The 18,360-nt window shown below is 42.5% G+C and overlaps 2 protein-coding genes across 5 annotated transcripts in view; both read right to left on the reverse strand.

Annotated features, from left to right (window-relative positions):
- Nucleotides 1-5,800, reverse strand: part of FLACC1 (flagellum associated containing coiled-coil domains 1) — a 35,206-nt gene extending 29,406 nt beyond the window's left edge. The window contains exons 1-2 of one of the 2 annotated variants that reach the window (XM_014578856.3): nt 2,953-5,800; nt 213-334 (exon numbers count right to left, since the gene is read on the reverse strand). In XM_014578856.3, the coding sequence (XP_014434342.2) occupies nt 213-316 (104 nt within the window). In that variant the 5' untranslated portion in view covers nt 317-334; nt 2,953-5,800. Of the gene's footprint in view, nt 1-212; nt 339-2,952 lie in introns of both variants that reach the window. The other variant, XM_025189910.2, reaches the window with a different exon arrangement.
- A 133-nt stretch (nt 5,801-5,933) lies between these two features.
- Nucleotides 5,934-18,360, reverse strand: part of TRAK2 (trafficking kinesin protein 2) — a 72,585-nt gene continuing 60,158 nt past the window's right edge. For all 3 annotated transcript variants that reach the window (XM_075933871.1, XM_075933873.1, XM_075933872.1), the window contains 7 exons: nt 17,935-18,072; nt 16,374-16,453; nt 15,382-15,579; nt 14,396-14,694; nt 13,725-14,000; nt 12,448-12,547; nt 5,934-10,204 (listed from right to left, as the gene is read on the reverse strand). In XM_075933871.1, the coding sequence (XP_075789986.1) occupies nt 9,529-10,204; nt 12,448-12,547; nt 13,725-14,000; nt 14,396-14,694; nt 15,382-15,579; nt 16,374-16,453; nt 17,935-18,072 (1,767 nt within the window). In that variant the 3' untranslated portion in view covers nt 5,934-9,528. The remainder of the gene's footprint in view (nt 10,205-12,447; nt 12,548-13,724; nt 14,001-14,395; nt 14,695-15,381; nt 15,580-16,373; nt 16,454-17,934; nt 18,073-18,360) is intronic.

Consider the following 18,360-nt stretch of genomic DNA (forward strand, 5'->3'; position numbering starts at 1 on the left):
AATTTGGTGGTCCTAGCGCTTACCATTTACGAGTTCTTGAAACAGACTCATAGACAGCTGGATAGATGGACAAACACAAACTCTCTCAAACATATAGTAAAGATAAAACTTAGCTCCTCCCAATGGAGCACAAATAAAGGTAAGTGCAAGAAACTGGTGTTAAAGAATCAGAAAAATGGAATTCCCTCTTCCTCCAATTTGCTTCTGCTTACCTGGCTCTCTGATTCAATAATCCTGGCCTGGTCTTTATTAGCCTTCTACCTCTCACATTCCAAGGGTCCCAACAGGCACAGTACACAAAGTGGGAATTAGACATATTTGCAAAGCAGGAACCCTGGCTGGGCAAAAGGCAGGAGTGAAACAAAGATATGAGGATTCAGAAGCATTCACCAGTCTTGGATTTTGTTTGTAAGTCGGGTATCACCTTTTTTCTATGGGCTACTTTTGAACAGGGATGTGAAAGTTTAACCAGTTAACTGGTGGGGCTGGAGCAGCTCCCTGTCTACAATGGGTAGGGGGTGGCTCCAGTCTTGCAGCAAGGAGGCCCTGATTGTGCTGCAGGCAGAGGCTGCTTTCACTGCACTGGAGTAGCCCCTGCCAGCGGTGCATGAGGGGGCCATGGCCGCCCTCTGTCCCCTTTTAATTGGCTAACCGGTTAAACAATATGTTTAACCAGTTAGCCAATTAAACGAGATTTTACATCCCTACTTCCAAGTGGGCCATGGAGATTCACCACATTCATCGATGAGTAAGCCTGGGAGACATTCATCCTTTTGGGATCCAAAGAAAGATCACTGCACTTTTGGCCTGCATTGAGCGCTGTAATATCAGTGAGAAGGCCAGCCATCATCTGGCTGTATATGCCTGTGGTGCAACCACACCAGGATAACTGGTGGTCACTAGTGTAACCATAGTTACAAGGCTCTGGCTTGCCATGGTTCCCAACATGGTCTAACATAGTGCCTAGTAGCATGCTAGGTGCATCATGACTGAGGTCTGAGCACAACCAGTGGGTTCCATGATACACTCTCCAGCTGCCTGGCATCCTGCCCTTGTGAGCCATTCTTCCAAACTACCATGAAATCTTGACCATCTTACAGAACTAGAAGGGACCTTGAGAGGTCATCAAGTCCTGTACCCTGCTCTCATGGCAGGACCAAGTACCATCCCTGACAGATTTGCCCCAGATCCCTAAATGGCCCCCTCAAGGGCTGAGCTCATAACCCTGGGTTTAGCAGGCCACTGCTCAAACCACTGAGCTATCTTCTCCTCATGGGCACTGACACCCTCAGCAGAAGATGGGAAAAACAGCAACAAATGTACCATGTTGCCCTCTGCTGACACTACTCAGCGGTGGAACCATCACACGATAAAGAATTCTGGGACACTTTAGAGAACAATTCTTGGGGAATACAGGAAAGACGGCAGTAGCCTAGACTGGCATAATTACCTAAGAGAGGGCTAAGGGAAAGAGTGGATCATGGTGGTAGACTATAACTATTGCAAGGGTGTAAATAACTAAGGATCACTGTGCATGCTAACAGGGGAAGGTAGAACTGAGAGTAATGGGATCACATTTAGAAATGGTAAAATTAGGCCAACTATTCAGGCAAAACTTCCTGATTCCAAGGTGTGTAAAACTGAAACGTAACATGGCAGAAGAGAGCCCACAACAAAGATAAAACAAAGAAATCAGACCTCAACTCCACAAATCCAGCGCCAATGGGAGCTTTGGTACCTGGCACCTCAAAACCATCAGGCTCCCTCTACTTGGACAACACCAACTTATTTCTGGTAAGACATAACTGGAAATCTATTTGGGCCTCCAGGGGGCCCAGTTGTCCAGAAATTGGTCTGAATGTTTTATTGGATTTAAGAGGTTTTTTGTTTTTAGATTCTGGCCCTTAGCAGTTTCAAGTTCTTTATTCTCTAGAACAGAAACCCAAGGACACTAGCTTGTGTCCTCTTTGCAGATTTGAATCACAAACAAAAAGTGTGAGGGGGAATGTGACAGACCCCCCCCCCCACCTCCATGCTTTATGAAAGGGACTTTATGGACATGAATTTATGTAACTCAAAGGTGCTTTGAGCGAATTGTTTCGTGTATGTAACCCATCGATCTTCATGTGATGCTCCACTGGTTCTGTTTATCATACTCTAACATATGTATTGTGTGTGTGTAAAATTAGACCTATGGCGTGGGGAATACTTTGTGGGTTTCAAATGTGTGAGTGAGAGACAGGGAGGGTGTTAAACAATCTCTTTTGTCCTTAAGGCTGAGCAGTGGTTGGTAGGGATTCCTTAACAAAAAGAATAGGAAAGCAGAGGCCTGGGTCTTTCGGCTGGGCTGCACCTGAAGGAAGGAGCCGAAGACCCCAGGGTGGGGAGACAGCCCTTGGTATAGAGGAGCAGCTGGAAAAGAGGTTTCAGGGTGAGTGCGTAAGTTTGTACTGACATTTCAGAGGAGAATTAGCCAAGCCCTGTTTCTTTTGATTTGTAACCTGCTTTGCTCTGCCTGTTCTCACTTATTCTCACTTAAATCTCACTGCTTCTGCTTCAAATCATTTTTATTTGCTATCAAACCCAGTGTAAGAAATTGATACCTCAGGGGGAGGGGGGAAACCAGTGTGTCCATTCTCCCTTTCATTGCTAAAGGGGGCGTATCTAATTCTTTGGGGTCTGAGCCCATCTGGGGAGTGGTATCCTGGGAAGCTGGGCCCGATGCTGCACTCTCCTTCCACCTGAAGACGTTCAGTGTCTGTGCTGCTTCTCGGTGGGGGCAGGGATCTCAGCTCGGGGTCTTGGCTGGGGCAGCCAGTGGAGCTGGCCCAGCAGGACCGAGCGGTGAGGAGCCCCAGAGAGTGGGAAGGGGAGTGGCAGTGGCCGTGTCAGCATCCCAGGAGTCACCCCCGAGGGGTGTCTGTGACCGTGCCCCGCCACAGGGAGACTCACGGTTTGTCACTCTCACACAGCCACTGGCTTGATTCTTAGGGTCCAGAGACTGGAACCCTCTGAAGTGTATCAAAAAGCAGCCCTGGGGGTCCTGTTTCATAGCAAGGTCTTTGCCTCTCCTTAGGCACGGTTAGTCTCCCTTGTCACCATGGAAACAGGACAGGGCCACTTCATTGGCTACGCATATTCATTCCATCTTAAAGAGAGAGTGTACAAACCTCTTCTGCCCACAGACACGGCCGGAAATTATTCAATCGTGCACAAGAAACTTGAGAGAGAAATAGGGGTAGAGTGTAAGAAGCCCATTATTGCAAGGCAGAAATAATGCTTTCAGGTACATTTAATTCACATGAGAAGTTCTGAATTGACAGCCCAGAGACTCTCATCCTCTGTCCAGCAAAAGACCCTGCAAGACTCTGTTGGGATCCCAACACTTTCCCACCACGGACTGGTGCGGGAACACCACAATGGAGGAGGGTACTCCCCTTGTTAAAAGTTTCAGTCCTTGGCCTCTATGTGACACCGGCAAAAGGATGAAAAATGATTGTTTTTGGCAGTGTATCTTTGCAATGTGACCAGATAGTAACCACCCACGCAGTCAAAAGCCTTCCACAAGTAACAACTTTAGGACGGCAATTTCAAATGTCTCCCTCCCCATATCTGTGGGGTTATTTGAAATGGTTTGCAAAGGTTATTTCCAGTAAGTCCTAATTTGAAGTATAGTTGGTGCCTTTTGGGGCCCCATCCCTCAAGAAATTTATCTGAACACTCTATTGGATGTCACAGGTTTAAAAAATATCTGGGTTTCAGCAGTTTCAAGTTCTTTAGTTTCTAAAACACAAAAGGACTGTATCCCCTTTGAAGACCCGAATCACAAACAACCTTGCACGTGGGGCTTGGAGCAAGATGAGTGCTGAGAGTAGTAGGATGGGGCCAGGCACTGGGCCAATAGCTAGGATCCAAGCTCCTGGTGATGTGAAGGGTTGGGATACTGAGTGTGGGTCGATGGCCAGGAGAAGGACACAGGTGTGGGAAGCACCCCCCCCCCCCAATTTTAGTTCAACACTTGCACTGTGTAGACATCTAGAGTTACATTGCTTGAGCATTTTGAGACTGACTCATCAAGAGGTTCTTTTAAAGGACTTCAAAAGTTTGTATCTTAGACCCTGATCCTGAAAACATGCAAACATGTAATATTTCATCAGGGAGCAAACTCCGAGAATACTGCAGGACCACTCCTGGAAGTAAAAGATCCATGAATGCTGTATATGCAGGACTAGGGGCTCAGCAAGGAAAACACAGCATATCCGCTGGCAGGCTGATTAGGTGCACAAGTGGTTTGCTCTCATCTGAAAATGCCCATTTGCTGATGACTGGCTGCTGGATGAATTAGGAAAACAGGTGCTCAAGGACAAAGAGGGCTCAATTCAGGAAGCATTAGAGGGACCCGTGTGCAGAGATGGGGTCTGGCTGACAAGGAAATAGGTTTCTTTCCCCAGAACCCAAGGGTGAAAGCATGGCACTTAAGGAAGGGAAAATTACTAATTAACAACAGGTGTGCGGGACATTTAGCATCATGAGGGCAACAGCAGTGCTGGAAGATTTTTTAATAAGGGTGTGGGGAGGGCATTGGACCAGAAGGGACAGCTGGGACCCCCACATGTGGGCCAAGAGCAGAGACCTGGCAGTGGGGGGCCAGACTCAGAGGCCTGAGTATGGGGCAACTGGCTGGGGAGGGTAGATGCCAGTGTGGACCCTGAGAGCAGGGGGATGGGGTTAGGTACTGGGCTAGTAGCAAGATCCCAAGCCCCAGGTGATGTAAGGGGTTGGGGAGCAGAGTGTGAATTAAGGGCTAGAAGGAGCAGGGCTCAGGTGTAGGAAGTAGCCCCAGATGTTATGTGCAGTGTGATGAGGCCCCCCTCCCCGCTTTATTAAATGGACTTGTGGACATGAATATACAAGATACAAGGTGCTTTGAGGGAATTATTTTGTGTAACCCATCAACCTCCGAGTCACAATCCGCTGGGTCTGTCTATCTTACTTTGTGTGTATCATTTGCGTGTGTATAATTAGACATAGGGAGACATACTTAGTGGCTTTCAAATGTGTGAATGAGAGACAGGAAGGTTGTTAATCTCTTTTGTCCTTAAGTCTGTGCAGTGGTTGATGGGGGGGCCCTCACTTCCTTAACAAAAAGACTAAGAAAGCAGAGGCCTGGGTCTTTTGGCTGGGCTGCACCTGAAGGAAGGAGCCAAAGACCCCAGGGTGAGGAGACAGCCCTGGTGTGGTGGGGCAGCTGGAAAAGAGGTTTAAGGGTGAGTTTGAGTAAGTTGTAGATGCTGCTTGTAATGATTAGAACTGGGAGCATTGGCTGTTGGGAAGCAGGAAGACTGGCAGGGGCTGAGTGAGCTACTGAGGGATGCAGCAGCTTTGTAAAGAGGCTAAACTTTTGGTAAAGCCCTGTTGAAGTTTGTTAGCAACTTGCTTGCATGATACAACAGTTTGTACTGAGGTTTCAGTGTAGAATTAGCCAAACGTTTTATTTCTTTTGATTTGTAACCTACTTTGTTCTGCCTGTTCTCCCTTATCACCATTTAAATCCCACTGCTTCTACTTAATAAAATCACTTCTATTTTCTATCAAGCCCTGTGTAAATAATTGTTACCTGGGGAGGAAACCAGTGTGCACATTCCCCCTTTTAGGTAAACCATCTTGAACAATGTCAGTTTTGAGGACTACACTTGATTTGGTGATTGACTCTTTTCTGTTAATTTTATTCCTAGCACATCCTGTTTTCGTGGCACAACCAAACCCCTATGTTGCTTTAAGTTAAGAGGAAGCTGTAGGCCAAATTTGGTGGTCTTATGTCTTACTATTTGGGAGGCATTCTTGAACAAACAAATAGCCAAACTCTATATATATATATTATTTGCTGTGTATTTTAGAAAGGATACATGGAAAAAACCACAGTGCAACCAGTGCAATGTAAAAAGGCATGTTTGTACATGTTTATTAACAAATTTACATTCCACTATGAAACATTTACATGCAAAAAGTAGAAGAACAAAAAAGTTCAGTTTCTCAAAACATGTTGTGTAACTATCCTATGCAATGGCTAAATGGGTCTTAAAACTAAACCTTGGCTCTTTTCTGTGCTGTTTTCTTTGATTAAATAGGTTTTCTTCTGCTTAAAAGATATTCCAACCTACTTCCATGTGTGCCTTTAGTGAATAGGCTTGTATGTTTCAACTCAAATTCAATTAATGAAGCTACAGCCCTGTGTTTCCAAAGGCAGAAAATTAAATATGCTCAAAACTTGAATAAGACAGAGTAGTAGAGTGATATCACAGGAAACTTTTTCTGGGTCTTTCTTAAAAACAATGGCTAAATTCCTTTGTCTTCTCCATGTCCACAAACTTGTGATGGAACAAACACCAGTTTTTTTTTCAACTGTTTGTTGCTATTCCTACTAGCTCCATCCAGGAGACTGTTCGTAGATCATTCATGTAAATACTTATAACTAGCGGGAGGCAGGAGATGGTAACCATTTCTTTCAACTTCATAGGAACTAAATATGCTACCAATATCACCACCACAAAGGCTTATCACAAAATTTTGTCCTCTAGTTTTGGCACAAACCCCTGCTACATCCTTCAGGTCTAATTTTCCTTGACCATGGAATTTAGGCACAAGTATAGAAAACGTAAAATATCCACTGACACAAATGCAAGATAAAAGAAACTTCAACTGAACAGATAAATATGCAGCTACTACAGTGCACGAGTTCTGCTTTTATCACATTCCTGATTTGGACAGGTAGTTGAGACATTGTTTTATGGAAACTTTATTGTACATTAGGCTGGGACAACTTGGTATCATTCAAATCAAAGTATGTTTTTAAAAAGCTTCAAAACCAAACTTACATGCATTTAATTATTGTACTTTTCTGGTCTGAAAAGAAGTCAGACTCAGTGATTCTTCTGCTGTGAATACACTGCTATAGCTATAGCAATCTTACAAAGCTAGTTAAAATACATATATATTAATTCTACAAGATTTAATACATGTAAAAGCCTAGCTATATTTTACAAGTATTTATATAATAAGTGTACATACATTGGACATTAATTCTACACAACTGTTGTCAGACATCAGCCTGTCTAGTTTCCTATTGCTTTGTCACCCGATATTCCCCTGGGAACTGCAAAACACAGGTGATAAACCAAATGCTCAGTTCACTGGAGAGCAAATTGCCAAGTGAGTTAAGACCCTGCTCATGGTGAGGGAAGTACAACCCAAATGCTCTGAATTAAAAATTAGGAACATTTTTTGTCATTTAATGTATATAGGTTAATTCTGTTTTATTTTAAATTAACAGATTAATCTTTTACAACTATGTGAGCTAAGCAAACTCCTAAAGGCCAACCAATGAAACTACTGAATGCAGTGGATTGTAAGAAGTGTTGTGAAGTAACGAGTGCTTGGATTGGTGACTACTTTCCCTTTTTAGAAACAAGCGTTATATCACAAAGCACCCTTAAGACACCTAAGAGTGTGAAAGTAGGAAATGTTATAAAATCCATTTATAAAGCCATTATATTTTCTGATCTGTCCCGTTTCAAGTTTTTTCAGTGTCTACAGTCCTGCAGTGCCAAGAACCCAGATTAGGATGGTTGTGCCTCTTGCCAGTTATAACGTAGAACCTGTCATATGATTCCTTCACTCCTGTGGACTCCAGAGAATGCCACCAAGAGCCCCAGCTACACATGTCTCACAAACAAGGTTAGCCATCCGAGTTAACCAAGGCTGCTAAAACATGGCTGTGGCCAAATCAGATCTTATCATTGTGTGACTGGTCAGAATGAATGGGCCCAAAGAGCATTAAAACATCTGTAAAAATTGCTCCAGTGCAAGTAAAGACCACTCAGCCAAACACAGTTTGGAACTCTGGTTTGATCCCTTTCACTACTCATGCTGGCTTGGTTCCCCTAAGTCCGCCACAACTGCATTTAACAACTAAGGTAAAGGTATAATTGTTAACTGAGTTGTACAGAAATGGATTCTTAAAATAAGTGAAAGTTCCTTGTAATAACATTTGGAATAGAATAGAATAAACTACTCTGTTTCACAGAGATTAAGGACTTGTTCACAATAGAATCACTTGCAGAGATCAGCACTGATCAGTTTTGGACAGATTTTTCCCTTGTAGGTGCATTATAAATCATGATAGAGATTATTTAAAGGGACAAATGTTTATGCTTAGTGATAGCTAGAATTATTGTAAATCCCCCGATGATAGGTTCAAAGCGTCTTGCTATTTAGTACCCAAAGACACTAATTTTTTTTTTTCAGGTGACCTGTAGATTCCCATCCATTAAATGTTACAATCAAGTGAGTCTGCATCCTAAAATCTTTTTTCATTTCACTCAAAACAGGAAGGCTTTGAACTGCTCTCCATCAATAAAGAAGAAGCAGATTATCTTCTGATTAACACAAAACTCATTTCAATTTGATATAGTGGTTACAAAAACTACTCATTTCTGTTTTACTTGATGCTTCAATGTCAGGTCTTTAATATTAGTTTTTGTACTAACCACACTTCCAGAACAAGTTTCGTGTACTGTTTCCTCAGTGAAATCTGTGTAACAGAATACTGCCTAGAAATAGAAAGTGTTTTAAAATATCAAATCCATTAGGTCTATACCTTGAATCAAGCATTTATGTTTTACTCCCTTTTAATACAATAGAATGTGCCTGAGATTTTGTGCGCACACAAATAAACCTTCTTTAATTAAAAATATATGCATAGCATGCTTTGGAAAGGTTTCTTCACTTAAAATAAACAATTTTTCCTAAAATATAAGATCTCCTGCTTAACTCGTACTGATTGCACTTCCTGAGCGTGCTTTAGCAGCCTTCAGAAAGTTCAGAGAAATGTTATTCTGTTAATACTCCATTATCATTGCACTTACCCAAAATAAACATCCTTCCCTGTTTTTGTACATGCATAGAAAAGTATAAAACTTAACATACAAAATATTTTTAGAAGATGTTCAGATTAATTTCTAAATTGGAAATGCAAACAACAAAGGAACCTGAGTTGTTCCTGTGCTTGTTCTTCAGTACAAAGATGGGTTAGGACCAATTATTCTGGTGCATTATAGAACAGATTCCTTGTTCCTTTTCCTAGAACCTTTAGTGGTATAATCTGACTGCTAACATTTGTAAAATGCAATCATGGGGGCAAAGGGACTAGACAACGTATTGCCCCAGACACACAAATATGAAAGCTGACGATACTGAAAAGCATTTGCTATTGTCTCCCCTTACTCAAGCCAGGGAAGTCTGATACCTAAAGAGTCTCAAAATTTAACCTTTGGTTTCTTTTTTCCTGTGATCGCTTCCGAATTCTTTCTTCTTGCTTCCTCAACTCCATGCACTCTCTCTTACGCCATCTCCCTCTTTGCCCACTTTAACATACACATTCCTTCAACAACTTCCCATTCCACACCCGTATCAGATGTTCAGCCTTAATGTATTATTTGTCCTGCTAGAAGTCTGTTACATAGAAACCACTCAGTCTTCTTTTAAGATACCCATTTTTGATGATGTGCAAAATGGAGCTCCAAGTGCCCCAATCATGCCTGGAAGACTCTGGTTTCTTCTCAGTCCACCCATCAGATTGCTACCTGCACTTAAAAACACAGCCGAATCATGCCTCTGCAAGCCAATTTCTGGCCCTTGATTTTTCCCATGGTCCCCTGCCTCTGGAGATTTGACTGCTCTGGCAATACCCAGCTTCTTCAATCTGTCCACCAGGTTCATCTTCAGTTGGTCTAAGTTAGGAGGGTTATGGGGTGGTTTCAGGCCACACCTCTCCTGCAAGAATGTTTCAGCTGGTCGCGATGCTAGGAAGTTTTCAGAGAGAGATGCTCGAGTCTCAAAAGGCAGAGGGGAAGGACAAGGTGAGTGCGAGGGAGAATTTGGTGGAGTAGAAGGAATGGAAAAGGTTCGTGGGGGCTGTAGTATAGGCAGTTTTTCTGGGATGGGGCTATCGCAAACCTTTGCAGAGATGCCTTGTTCTTGCAAGAGTTTAGCCAGGCTGGTGGTGCTGCTCAAGGTGGTGGTAGGGTCCCTTCTGTTAGTGAGGGATTCTCCAATCGTAAGGCTACAAGACATGGCTGGGGAGCTCACTATTGCATTGACAGTATTATTCCCACTACTTCCACAGGACAATGGAGGGTACATGGAGCTGAAAAAGAACAACACAATCACACACACACACTGGATATCATTATTATTGCACCTTGCCCTCCCTCTGGAAACTTTCATACAACAGGGTAAGGTAATAATTTTTAAAATAACGCTTGTGGTGCTCGGATTAAAAAGTAGATTATCGATTTCATACCTGCATATAACAAGATTCATTACAACTTCAGCCTTTAAGTCAGAAATACAAAGCATAGTGATTTGCAAATCCCTCATTGAAAGACATAAGCCATGAGGAAAAAAGTTAGAAGGCACCACACTGACATTGAGAAAACAACAAATTTTACAGGATCCTACACAACCAAATTACAGAAATAATTACAGTCTAGCACTTTTAAGAGTATTAAAATCACCATGGAGGAAGAATCCTACTACTAAAAATGTTTTAACAAGAGTATATTTAAGAACGGGATTGACTGCCAAGGGCCACAGCACATATTAAACTCATTTCTTTGACAAATCTTAATTTGGAGGAGTTTACTTTTTTAGCTTCAGCCCCAAGGGTAACACCATGACTTAGAACGTTCTAAAGCCAATTATGTCTTAGGACTACTGGATACATTTCATAGAAACGTAATTATAAAAGCATACAAAACATTTGCTCTGCTGAAAAATACATTGGTGAAGGGAGGCTAACAGGTCAAAGCAGTTGCAAATCTGGTTCTCCAAGCTGCAACCTGAAGGATCTTGTAGAGCTGCCACCTCAGCTGGTAAGAGGATTCAACACTCTATGCAGTAAAGGTTGCACTTCTGAAATCCAAGATCCTCTGGTCCAACATGACGTCAGACATTCTAGGGCACGCAGCTCAGCTGAGCTATGGGGGAGCGCCAAGAGCACAGCTCAGCTGGGCTGCAGGGGAGCCAGGAAGCAGAGAGAGGGACAGCAAGGGGGACCATGAAATGACCTCTCTTGGTCCAGAAAAGTCCCTCATCCGGGGCCAGTCAGGTCCCAAGGGTGCCGGACTAAGGAGGTCCAACCTGTACAAAGTTTTCTTCTCTCCCACATATCTTCTCATCTTCCATCTCCAATGCACAAACATTGTCATCATCATACCCCACCTGCATTTGCTACTATAACTCCTCAGTGCTTCAGGAAGCAACATCTAGTTCAGCAATTCTCAAACTGTTGGTTGGGACCCCAAAATGTGTTGGGACTCCATTTTACATGGGTTGCCAGGCCTGGCTTAGACTTGCTGGGGCCAAGGCAAAAACCTTAGCCCGACTGCCCAGGGCTGATGAGGAAACACAAGGACTTCAGCTCCAGGCAGCAGGGCGCAAGTTATCGGCATCCTGTATAGGGCTCAGGTTTTGGCTTTGCCTCCCCGGGAGGCAGCAGGGCTCAGATGGCCTTGGGGTGTAGTGCCCTATCCTAGAGTCATATAGTAAGTTTGTCTGAAGGGGATGGATCATAGTGCAATGACATTTGAGAATCTGATCTAGTTTTAATTGAGAAGGTAGGTGCTGGTTTCTGGTGCACCGCTTTATTGCAGGGCATAGAAAGAAAGCTCCAGACTAGATTTAGAATCCCTTCGGGTAAGAAGTCTCTGACATTCTAAAATCGCAGAACACTAAATTGTATCTAGATCAGGACACTAGATGTATCTAGATCAGACCACTGATACATCTGGACCTCCTCCCCTATGCTACACCTCAGGGGAAACCCACCAACCAACTCCAAGATCCAACATACAACCAACTATTAACACTGCTTGCCAATTATGTATAGCTGTACATGATCCCAAATGCAACAGGGTCATCTTGCATCATGTTTCCTGAAGTATACAATGGCATAAGTTTGGATAGCTACAGAGGTGCTATGTGGGAGGATAAACTACATGTAAAAAGTTAGTTCTTTTTAAAAACCCAGTCACGGCAGAGATCTCAATTACCCCCTGCAATAGTGAATCCCATCAGTAGACTATTTGCTGCATAAAGTTATATTTCCATTTACTGCTCTAAATTTACTTCCACAATAGGAACTGTTGTGTGGTGAAATTAAAGGGATTGAGGTCTAGGGATTTGTGTGCAAATGGACTGAGGATGACATACACGGACGTTCTCATCATTCTTTGGTAATTAAAACTGCTAGTCAGGACATCAGTCAGAGGAGTCCTGAGTACTCCTCTCTGGGAAGATGCATTTTCCCCCTCTTTTCTGCACCTGGTTCCATATACCGGGGCAACAGATTCTGTGCAATAGCTCTCTGAATATTAACAGACATCTTACCTGGGGGTAACCTGAGTGACATCAGAGGGATGAAGGATCCTACAGGTAGTAAAAGTGAATGTGGAGTTTGTGGAGGAAAGACACTTCCCTGGGTTTGAGGCTGCAATACACACAAAACACAGTCAGTAAGGACAGAAAGTGAGAGAAAGGGTCTAATTAAGATAAGGTACAATTATTCTAGGATTTTTGGGACGTTTAAAGACCAAGGAAGGAATTCCCCCAAATTGAAAATATGTTATTTTAAGAGGCTTTCCATTCCTTACTTTTTTCAGTGTAAGATGAAGCGAAACAGACTGTTCAACATTAGAATTTCTGCTTCTTTAGCGTGTGCATCTTGGACATTCGTGAGAGTGCTATACCTAGTGTTCTGAGTTCAGGAATGATTCTGGAATCTAGGTTCATTCCACACTGATGTAAACTCATCCCATGACACTGGACACATCAAGTCTCTGTGTCTTAGTTTTCGCATAAGTAAAATAGGAGAGAAAAATACTTATATTCCTCCCACATGTGCCAAGAACTAGTTGCTCTTTGTGAAGTGCTCTGAAGATGGAGAGCACAAGAAGTGAATCTGATTTTTTTTTTTACTGACGTGCTTCAGTTAACGTTTTATGACTGCTGTCTTTTGGTACTTGGATGAAAACAAAGACTCCCAAGATGTTCTCTCTCCAACCAAGTACAAAATCGAGCTCTGCAAAGAAGTTTGCCTTTAAATTTCCCAGAGACAAATCCAGACTTCATTTTTGTTATTTTAAATAAGAAAATGTCAACTGTTTCTGATACAATATTTATTAAGAACACCAGAGTTTTCCTTTGACAGACATATAGTACTTGGTTGAAAATTTAATTTTCAATCACATTCATAACCAATTTTTCCACCAGCTGTGTGCTTCCGTATCACCACAGGCTTAGAGGGACAATGCCACCTGCTGAACTGTTAGTGTTATATCCTGCAAATCCTTGGTGTTCCTGGAGCTCCCCATCCAAGAACTGACTTGACCTAACTCTACTTAGCTTTAAAATCTGGCAGGGGTAATGCAATAAAAAGATAAGCATCATAAGGCAGCTTGGAGAGTGGAGTATAAACCATAATAAGTGAGATATGAGAAGTGAAACCATAAACTGTCATGTATCAGCAGGATAGCTGTGTTAGTCTGAATCTGCAAAAGCGACGAGGAGTCCTGTGGCACCTTATAGACTAACAGATTTATTGGAACACAAGCTTTCGTGGGCAAAGACCCACTTTGTCAGATGCAATAAACTTCTATGATACTTACCGATGGGTGGCACTGTTGCTGAAGTAATAGCTGGTAGGAAGATCCCTGCCGCTGGCTTTGGCACTGCATGTTTCCCTTCCTCCAGAAAGGGTTGTTGGACTTGAAACATTATACCTCCTTCCCCTTCTTCCTCATCTTCCTCCAAATCAGAGATGTGGTAGACAGCATCCTCAGGTAATGGTGTGAAGCCTTTTGTGACCACACCTGGCCGTGGGTCGAGAATGGTACCTAGGTTGGGTTGAGCAAGCTGCTGCCAGTGGAACAGAGTCTGAGATCCTGGGGAGGAAAAAAAGAGTGCACTGCAATGTTTCTCTTCCATTCGATCAAATGATAAAGAGTGGCCAGGACACAATATCAAAATAACCTGGCCCACTGGGGCTGTCATCTTGGTACACGAGAAAAATTTAGACCAAGAGAATTAGAGAGTTAAACAGGAATGCCTAGTACTGAAACACATTTGCTCCTACACTTGGGTCTCTTACCTTGATGTACATTGTGTTACCACCAAGCTAGATAACTGGCTTAATGAAAATGTCTTTCTCCAAGGGCTTCTGATTCCTGAGTACCAACTCATTCCCAGAGCAACATTAATTACCAAGCACACCGATTCCATCATAAGCAAAGCACAACATTTCCTTCTGCTAGAGAGAGAAGACAGACTATTCTCTTACCTTCGAGAGGTTTAACAATTTGTAATTTTTCTGGCAGGAGCAGACGCAGGCAGGGAGAGCTCCCAGAGAAGTCAGTGAATCCTGAGCTTGTACCCCCACACAGACAACTCTTTACTGATGTGCAACAGCCATCAGCCTCTTCTTTTCCGTCAGCCACCAAATGCTCTTTACGCTCCCATTCCTTCTCAAAGAACTGCTTTTCACTCTGGTAGTTCTGCTGACGGAGGCGAAGTGCGTGCAGAGCTGTAGCTAAATCTTTGTCTCCAGGGGTTCCAGGTTGACCCAGCTTTTGGTTGTCCCTTCAGGGAACATGAAATCAGAATAGGGAATTAAGACTAAATCTGCTAAAGTAAAGAGGAACTTGGGTTGGATGTAGTTTTGGGCTGAAGAAAAAAGATGCTTTAAAAAGATTTATATTTAATTGGTGTAGTCAGTATCACAGTATTTTGCAAGGTCTCAGACTAAATCTGCAGACACATTTGTGTGGTGGCAGATCTCACAGTTTCGTTATTTAGGAACAAAGACAACCAGCGTACAAGATAACCTGTTGGCTTGCTTTTTTTCTCTGCAGTCATGAATTAGCTACATTAGAATCTTTATAGTTCTTTGTATTGTTTGCTTGTTCACATGCATACTCTTCTGCCTTATAAACACCATTTAATCTCTTTCCCTTTCAATCTCGGGGCATAAAGCTACAGCCACATAGGACTTGCCAACCCAATAGGTGTGAATATCATTAACAGGTTTAATATTACATGTCAGGGTCACAATATCCCATGGGATGAGATCAGGAAGTTGCTACAGTTAGCAGTTAAGAGAATAAGGGAAAGAGTGTCAATCACACCACAGAGGTGCCTGACTCGCCATGGCAACTATCTCCTCTAGTTTTGGTGAGAGCAATAGGATGATAGTTTGGCACTGAAAACTGATAATTCCTATGCATGCATACAGGCAATCTAAACCCACACTAATACACAGTCTCCTACTTTGAGATTTCCTTGGAACTGCTCCTTTGCTGTGCCTTGCCCTCCACTTGTTGTAGGCCAGACTGAAAGGGCTTTGAGGTCATCACAACACTTGAACGATTAGATCCAGGGATTGGTAGTAGGGCGGGAAATGAAGACGACCGACCACGCATAACATTAGCAACCCTGACAGTATCGAACGCCCGTTTCTGCTGCACCCTGGAAAAGAGAGAGAAAAAACAAACACACACACAATTCCCTTTTCATCCTTATAGGAAGGAACTGATCAATGTCTAATAATGTTTTGAGAGTGTTTTGGTAGGACACAAAAAAAAGAATAGTTTCAGGCAATAACAAGATTTTTACTGAGCTATACACGTCCAGTAAATAGTAAGGAAGCAGAGCCCAAAAAGAGTGGCTGTTGTCTGAGTGATGAAACTGCTCTCTCCTGGTGGGAAAAAGACACCTTGTAAGGGCTTGAAAGAACAAGAAGTGGTAGCATTAATATGATGCAGGAACTTTCAAGGTCAACAAAATGTTTTAGGTTCAGCCCTTATTCCTGAGTAAGGGCTCCAGAAAAAGGCCTTCAAGATACTGGGAAGTGATATTATCTCTCTTTAGTTCTAGTTTCCCCTATAGATAATTTCCAGAGATTTTAATAGGGATGAAACCAATGTGATAATGCAGAAACTAGTTTAAAACTTACAGAGCTTGGGAATAATATCCTTTCAGTAGATTTTTTTTAACCATCCTGGAGACCTCAATTAGGAGAGGTATGCAAATTGTGCTAAATACTGTACTAAATTCCATAAAATTGTTGAAAATAACCTCAACACTAGAAAGGTGATTTGCTATTGAATGATATGGAAACTCTGCATAAGGCACAGAATATCTAGATTCACCCACTCCCAGCAATTACTGGAATCTCATTGACATTAGTCTTAGCCCTTGCATTGGCAGGTCTAGCAAAATGTCAAAAGAGAATGTGTGTAGGAAGGTAAAAGCCAACTTACTTTTGTTTACCAAGAGCAGATTCTTCATCCAGAGTCAGCTCCTTCCGCATTATCCCTTCAATCTCTGCCGCAAGGGAATCCTGTAAAGAACAAACAAATCAAAACAGATCGTCAAATGCTTTCCTCCACAAGTTTGGCAACACATACCAAGTAAAAAAATTACACATGCTAATTACTATACTAACTAGGGATAATAGTATAGTTGATTAACCGATCGGTTAATGCTATAGACTACATGCACCTCCCCGCCCCCCTACCAGTAAATTTTTTAGCAGGCTGGCCAGCAGCCCAGCTCAATCCTGGCTTGCAACGGGCCTGGGATCTACCCCTGCTGTGTCTCTGCATTCAAAGCATATTAGGATCCAGGCAGGCAGCCCAGATCAGTCCCAGGCCCCCCTCCTCATCTGGGACAGGGGCTGCTGCAACCCTGCACTTTTTAAAATGGGCTCTCCTCGCAGCTCTACCTTCTGAAACTCAGCAGCGTGGAGTGACAAGGGGTTCCTCAGGAGTGGGGCCAGAGAACACTGGCTGCCCACCCCACCCCACCTCCAAGGGACTACAGAATAATCGAGTAACCTCATGAATTTTTATCGGTTAATTCATTAATTCATGATTATTCAATTAACCGATATTTAACATCTCTAATGCTAACAGAAGTTTCTAATGTAGACCTGGCCAAAGAAAGTTCCCCCAAAACATTAATCTAAAAGAAACCAAGATTTGCCACAGATCTCAATTTTGCCACAGATCATTTACAATCATGTCAATGCTATGCATTTTTATGGATGCTCAGCACCGATTTCACAACAAGGAGATGGCAGAGTAGTATTTCACGAACATAGGGCATTATAAAATGTTCATTACTTTCAGGAACAGTTTTTTTTTTTTTTAAAACAAAAAAAGAGAAGCTGTCAAACTACTAAGGCCTCACCGCTTGGGGAAATACACTAGCTGAATTGGGGGCACATTTTCTTCAATTTCCTACAAAAGAACTACTGAAACCTGCCATGTCATGTGTGCAGCAGGACAGCCATTTCAATCCATAGCATACTTGTTTGGGACTTCCCCCGATATAACATGCTAGCAGTCTAATCTCTAAACAATTTAGGTGTAGAGAGACTAGGTTCATAAAATACTGGTTAAAAACCAATCTTGTAAATCATTTGGATTTCATAGTGGTCAACATTATATACAACTGGGATCAACTTCTAAAAAAGAAAGGCTGTGACATGTTTGGTGGTGATACAAGGTAAAGAGAAGGGAAGTGTGGAACACAATGCGGAGTTCATTTTTAAGTTACTTTATAGTGAATGAATGGCCCAAATGTGGAACGGTTAAAAGATAACTTCAGATCTTAGGATCAGAAATAGGAAAGATTAGATCATTCACTCCAACCCTCTGACAACTGCAGGATTGTTTTCTTGGGCATTCTCCTCATTAGAACAAGCAACTGTGGTTTTGTCCTTGTAATTCCACGTTACTAAAGACTGGTGGTAGTATTACAGCTCTACAACATAGTAGTGTGGATACACCATGCTAGAGAAAGCCCAAGATTCATTACCAAAGGAAACGCCCCACATGACTGGGGGCGGCAGAGATGTACAGCAGGACTGGTTCTGCTGCGCAGCTCCTTCACTTCTTCTTGTAATTCATGCAACAACCCCAGACACTCTGCATTCCAATCCTGTAATTCATGCAGCTGCAACAGAAAACAGAGGTCATTAATGTAACCACCAATCCACAACCTGCAATGATCAAATGAATGTACCCTGGAATAAATCTATACAGGTGAATAGTACTGCAATACCAAGTGCAGAACAAAGAGCATTTCCTTAAAAATTAGCCAGCTGCAACCCAAACTGTACACATTCACTTGATATAGTCTTCATAAATGCCTGAAGCAGTAAGACCTCTCTCTATGGACAACTCATCTGCTTTTAGACTCACATGGATTGTAAACACAATCGGGATGAGTTATTAGAAGTGT

Source organism: Pelodiscus sinensis, chromosome 7 (assembly GCF_049634645.1).
Source record: "Pelodiscus sinensis isolate JC-2024 chromosome 7, ASM4963464v1, whole genome shotgun sequence".
Taxonomy (NCBI): domain Eukaryota; kingdom Metazoa; phylum Chordata; order Testudines; family Trionychidae; genus Pelodiscus; species Pelodiscus sinensis.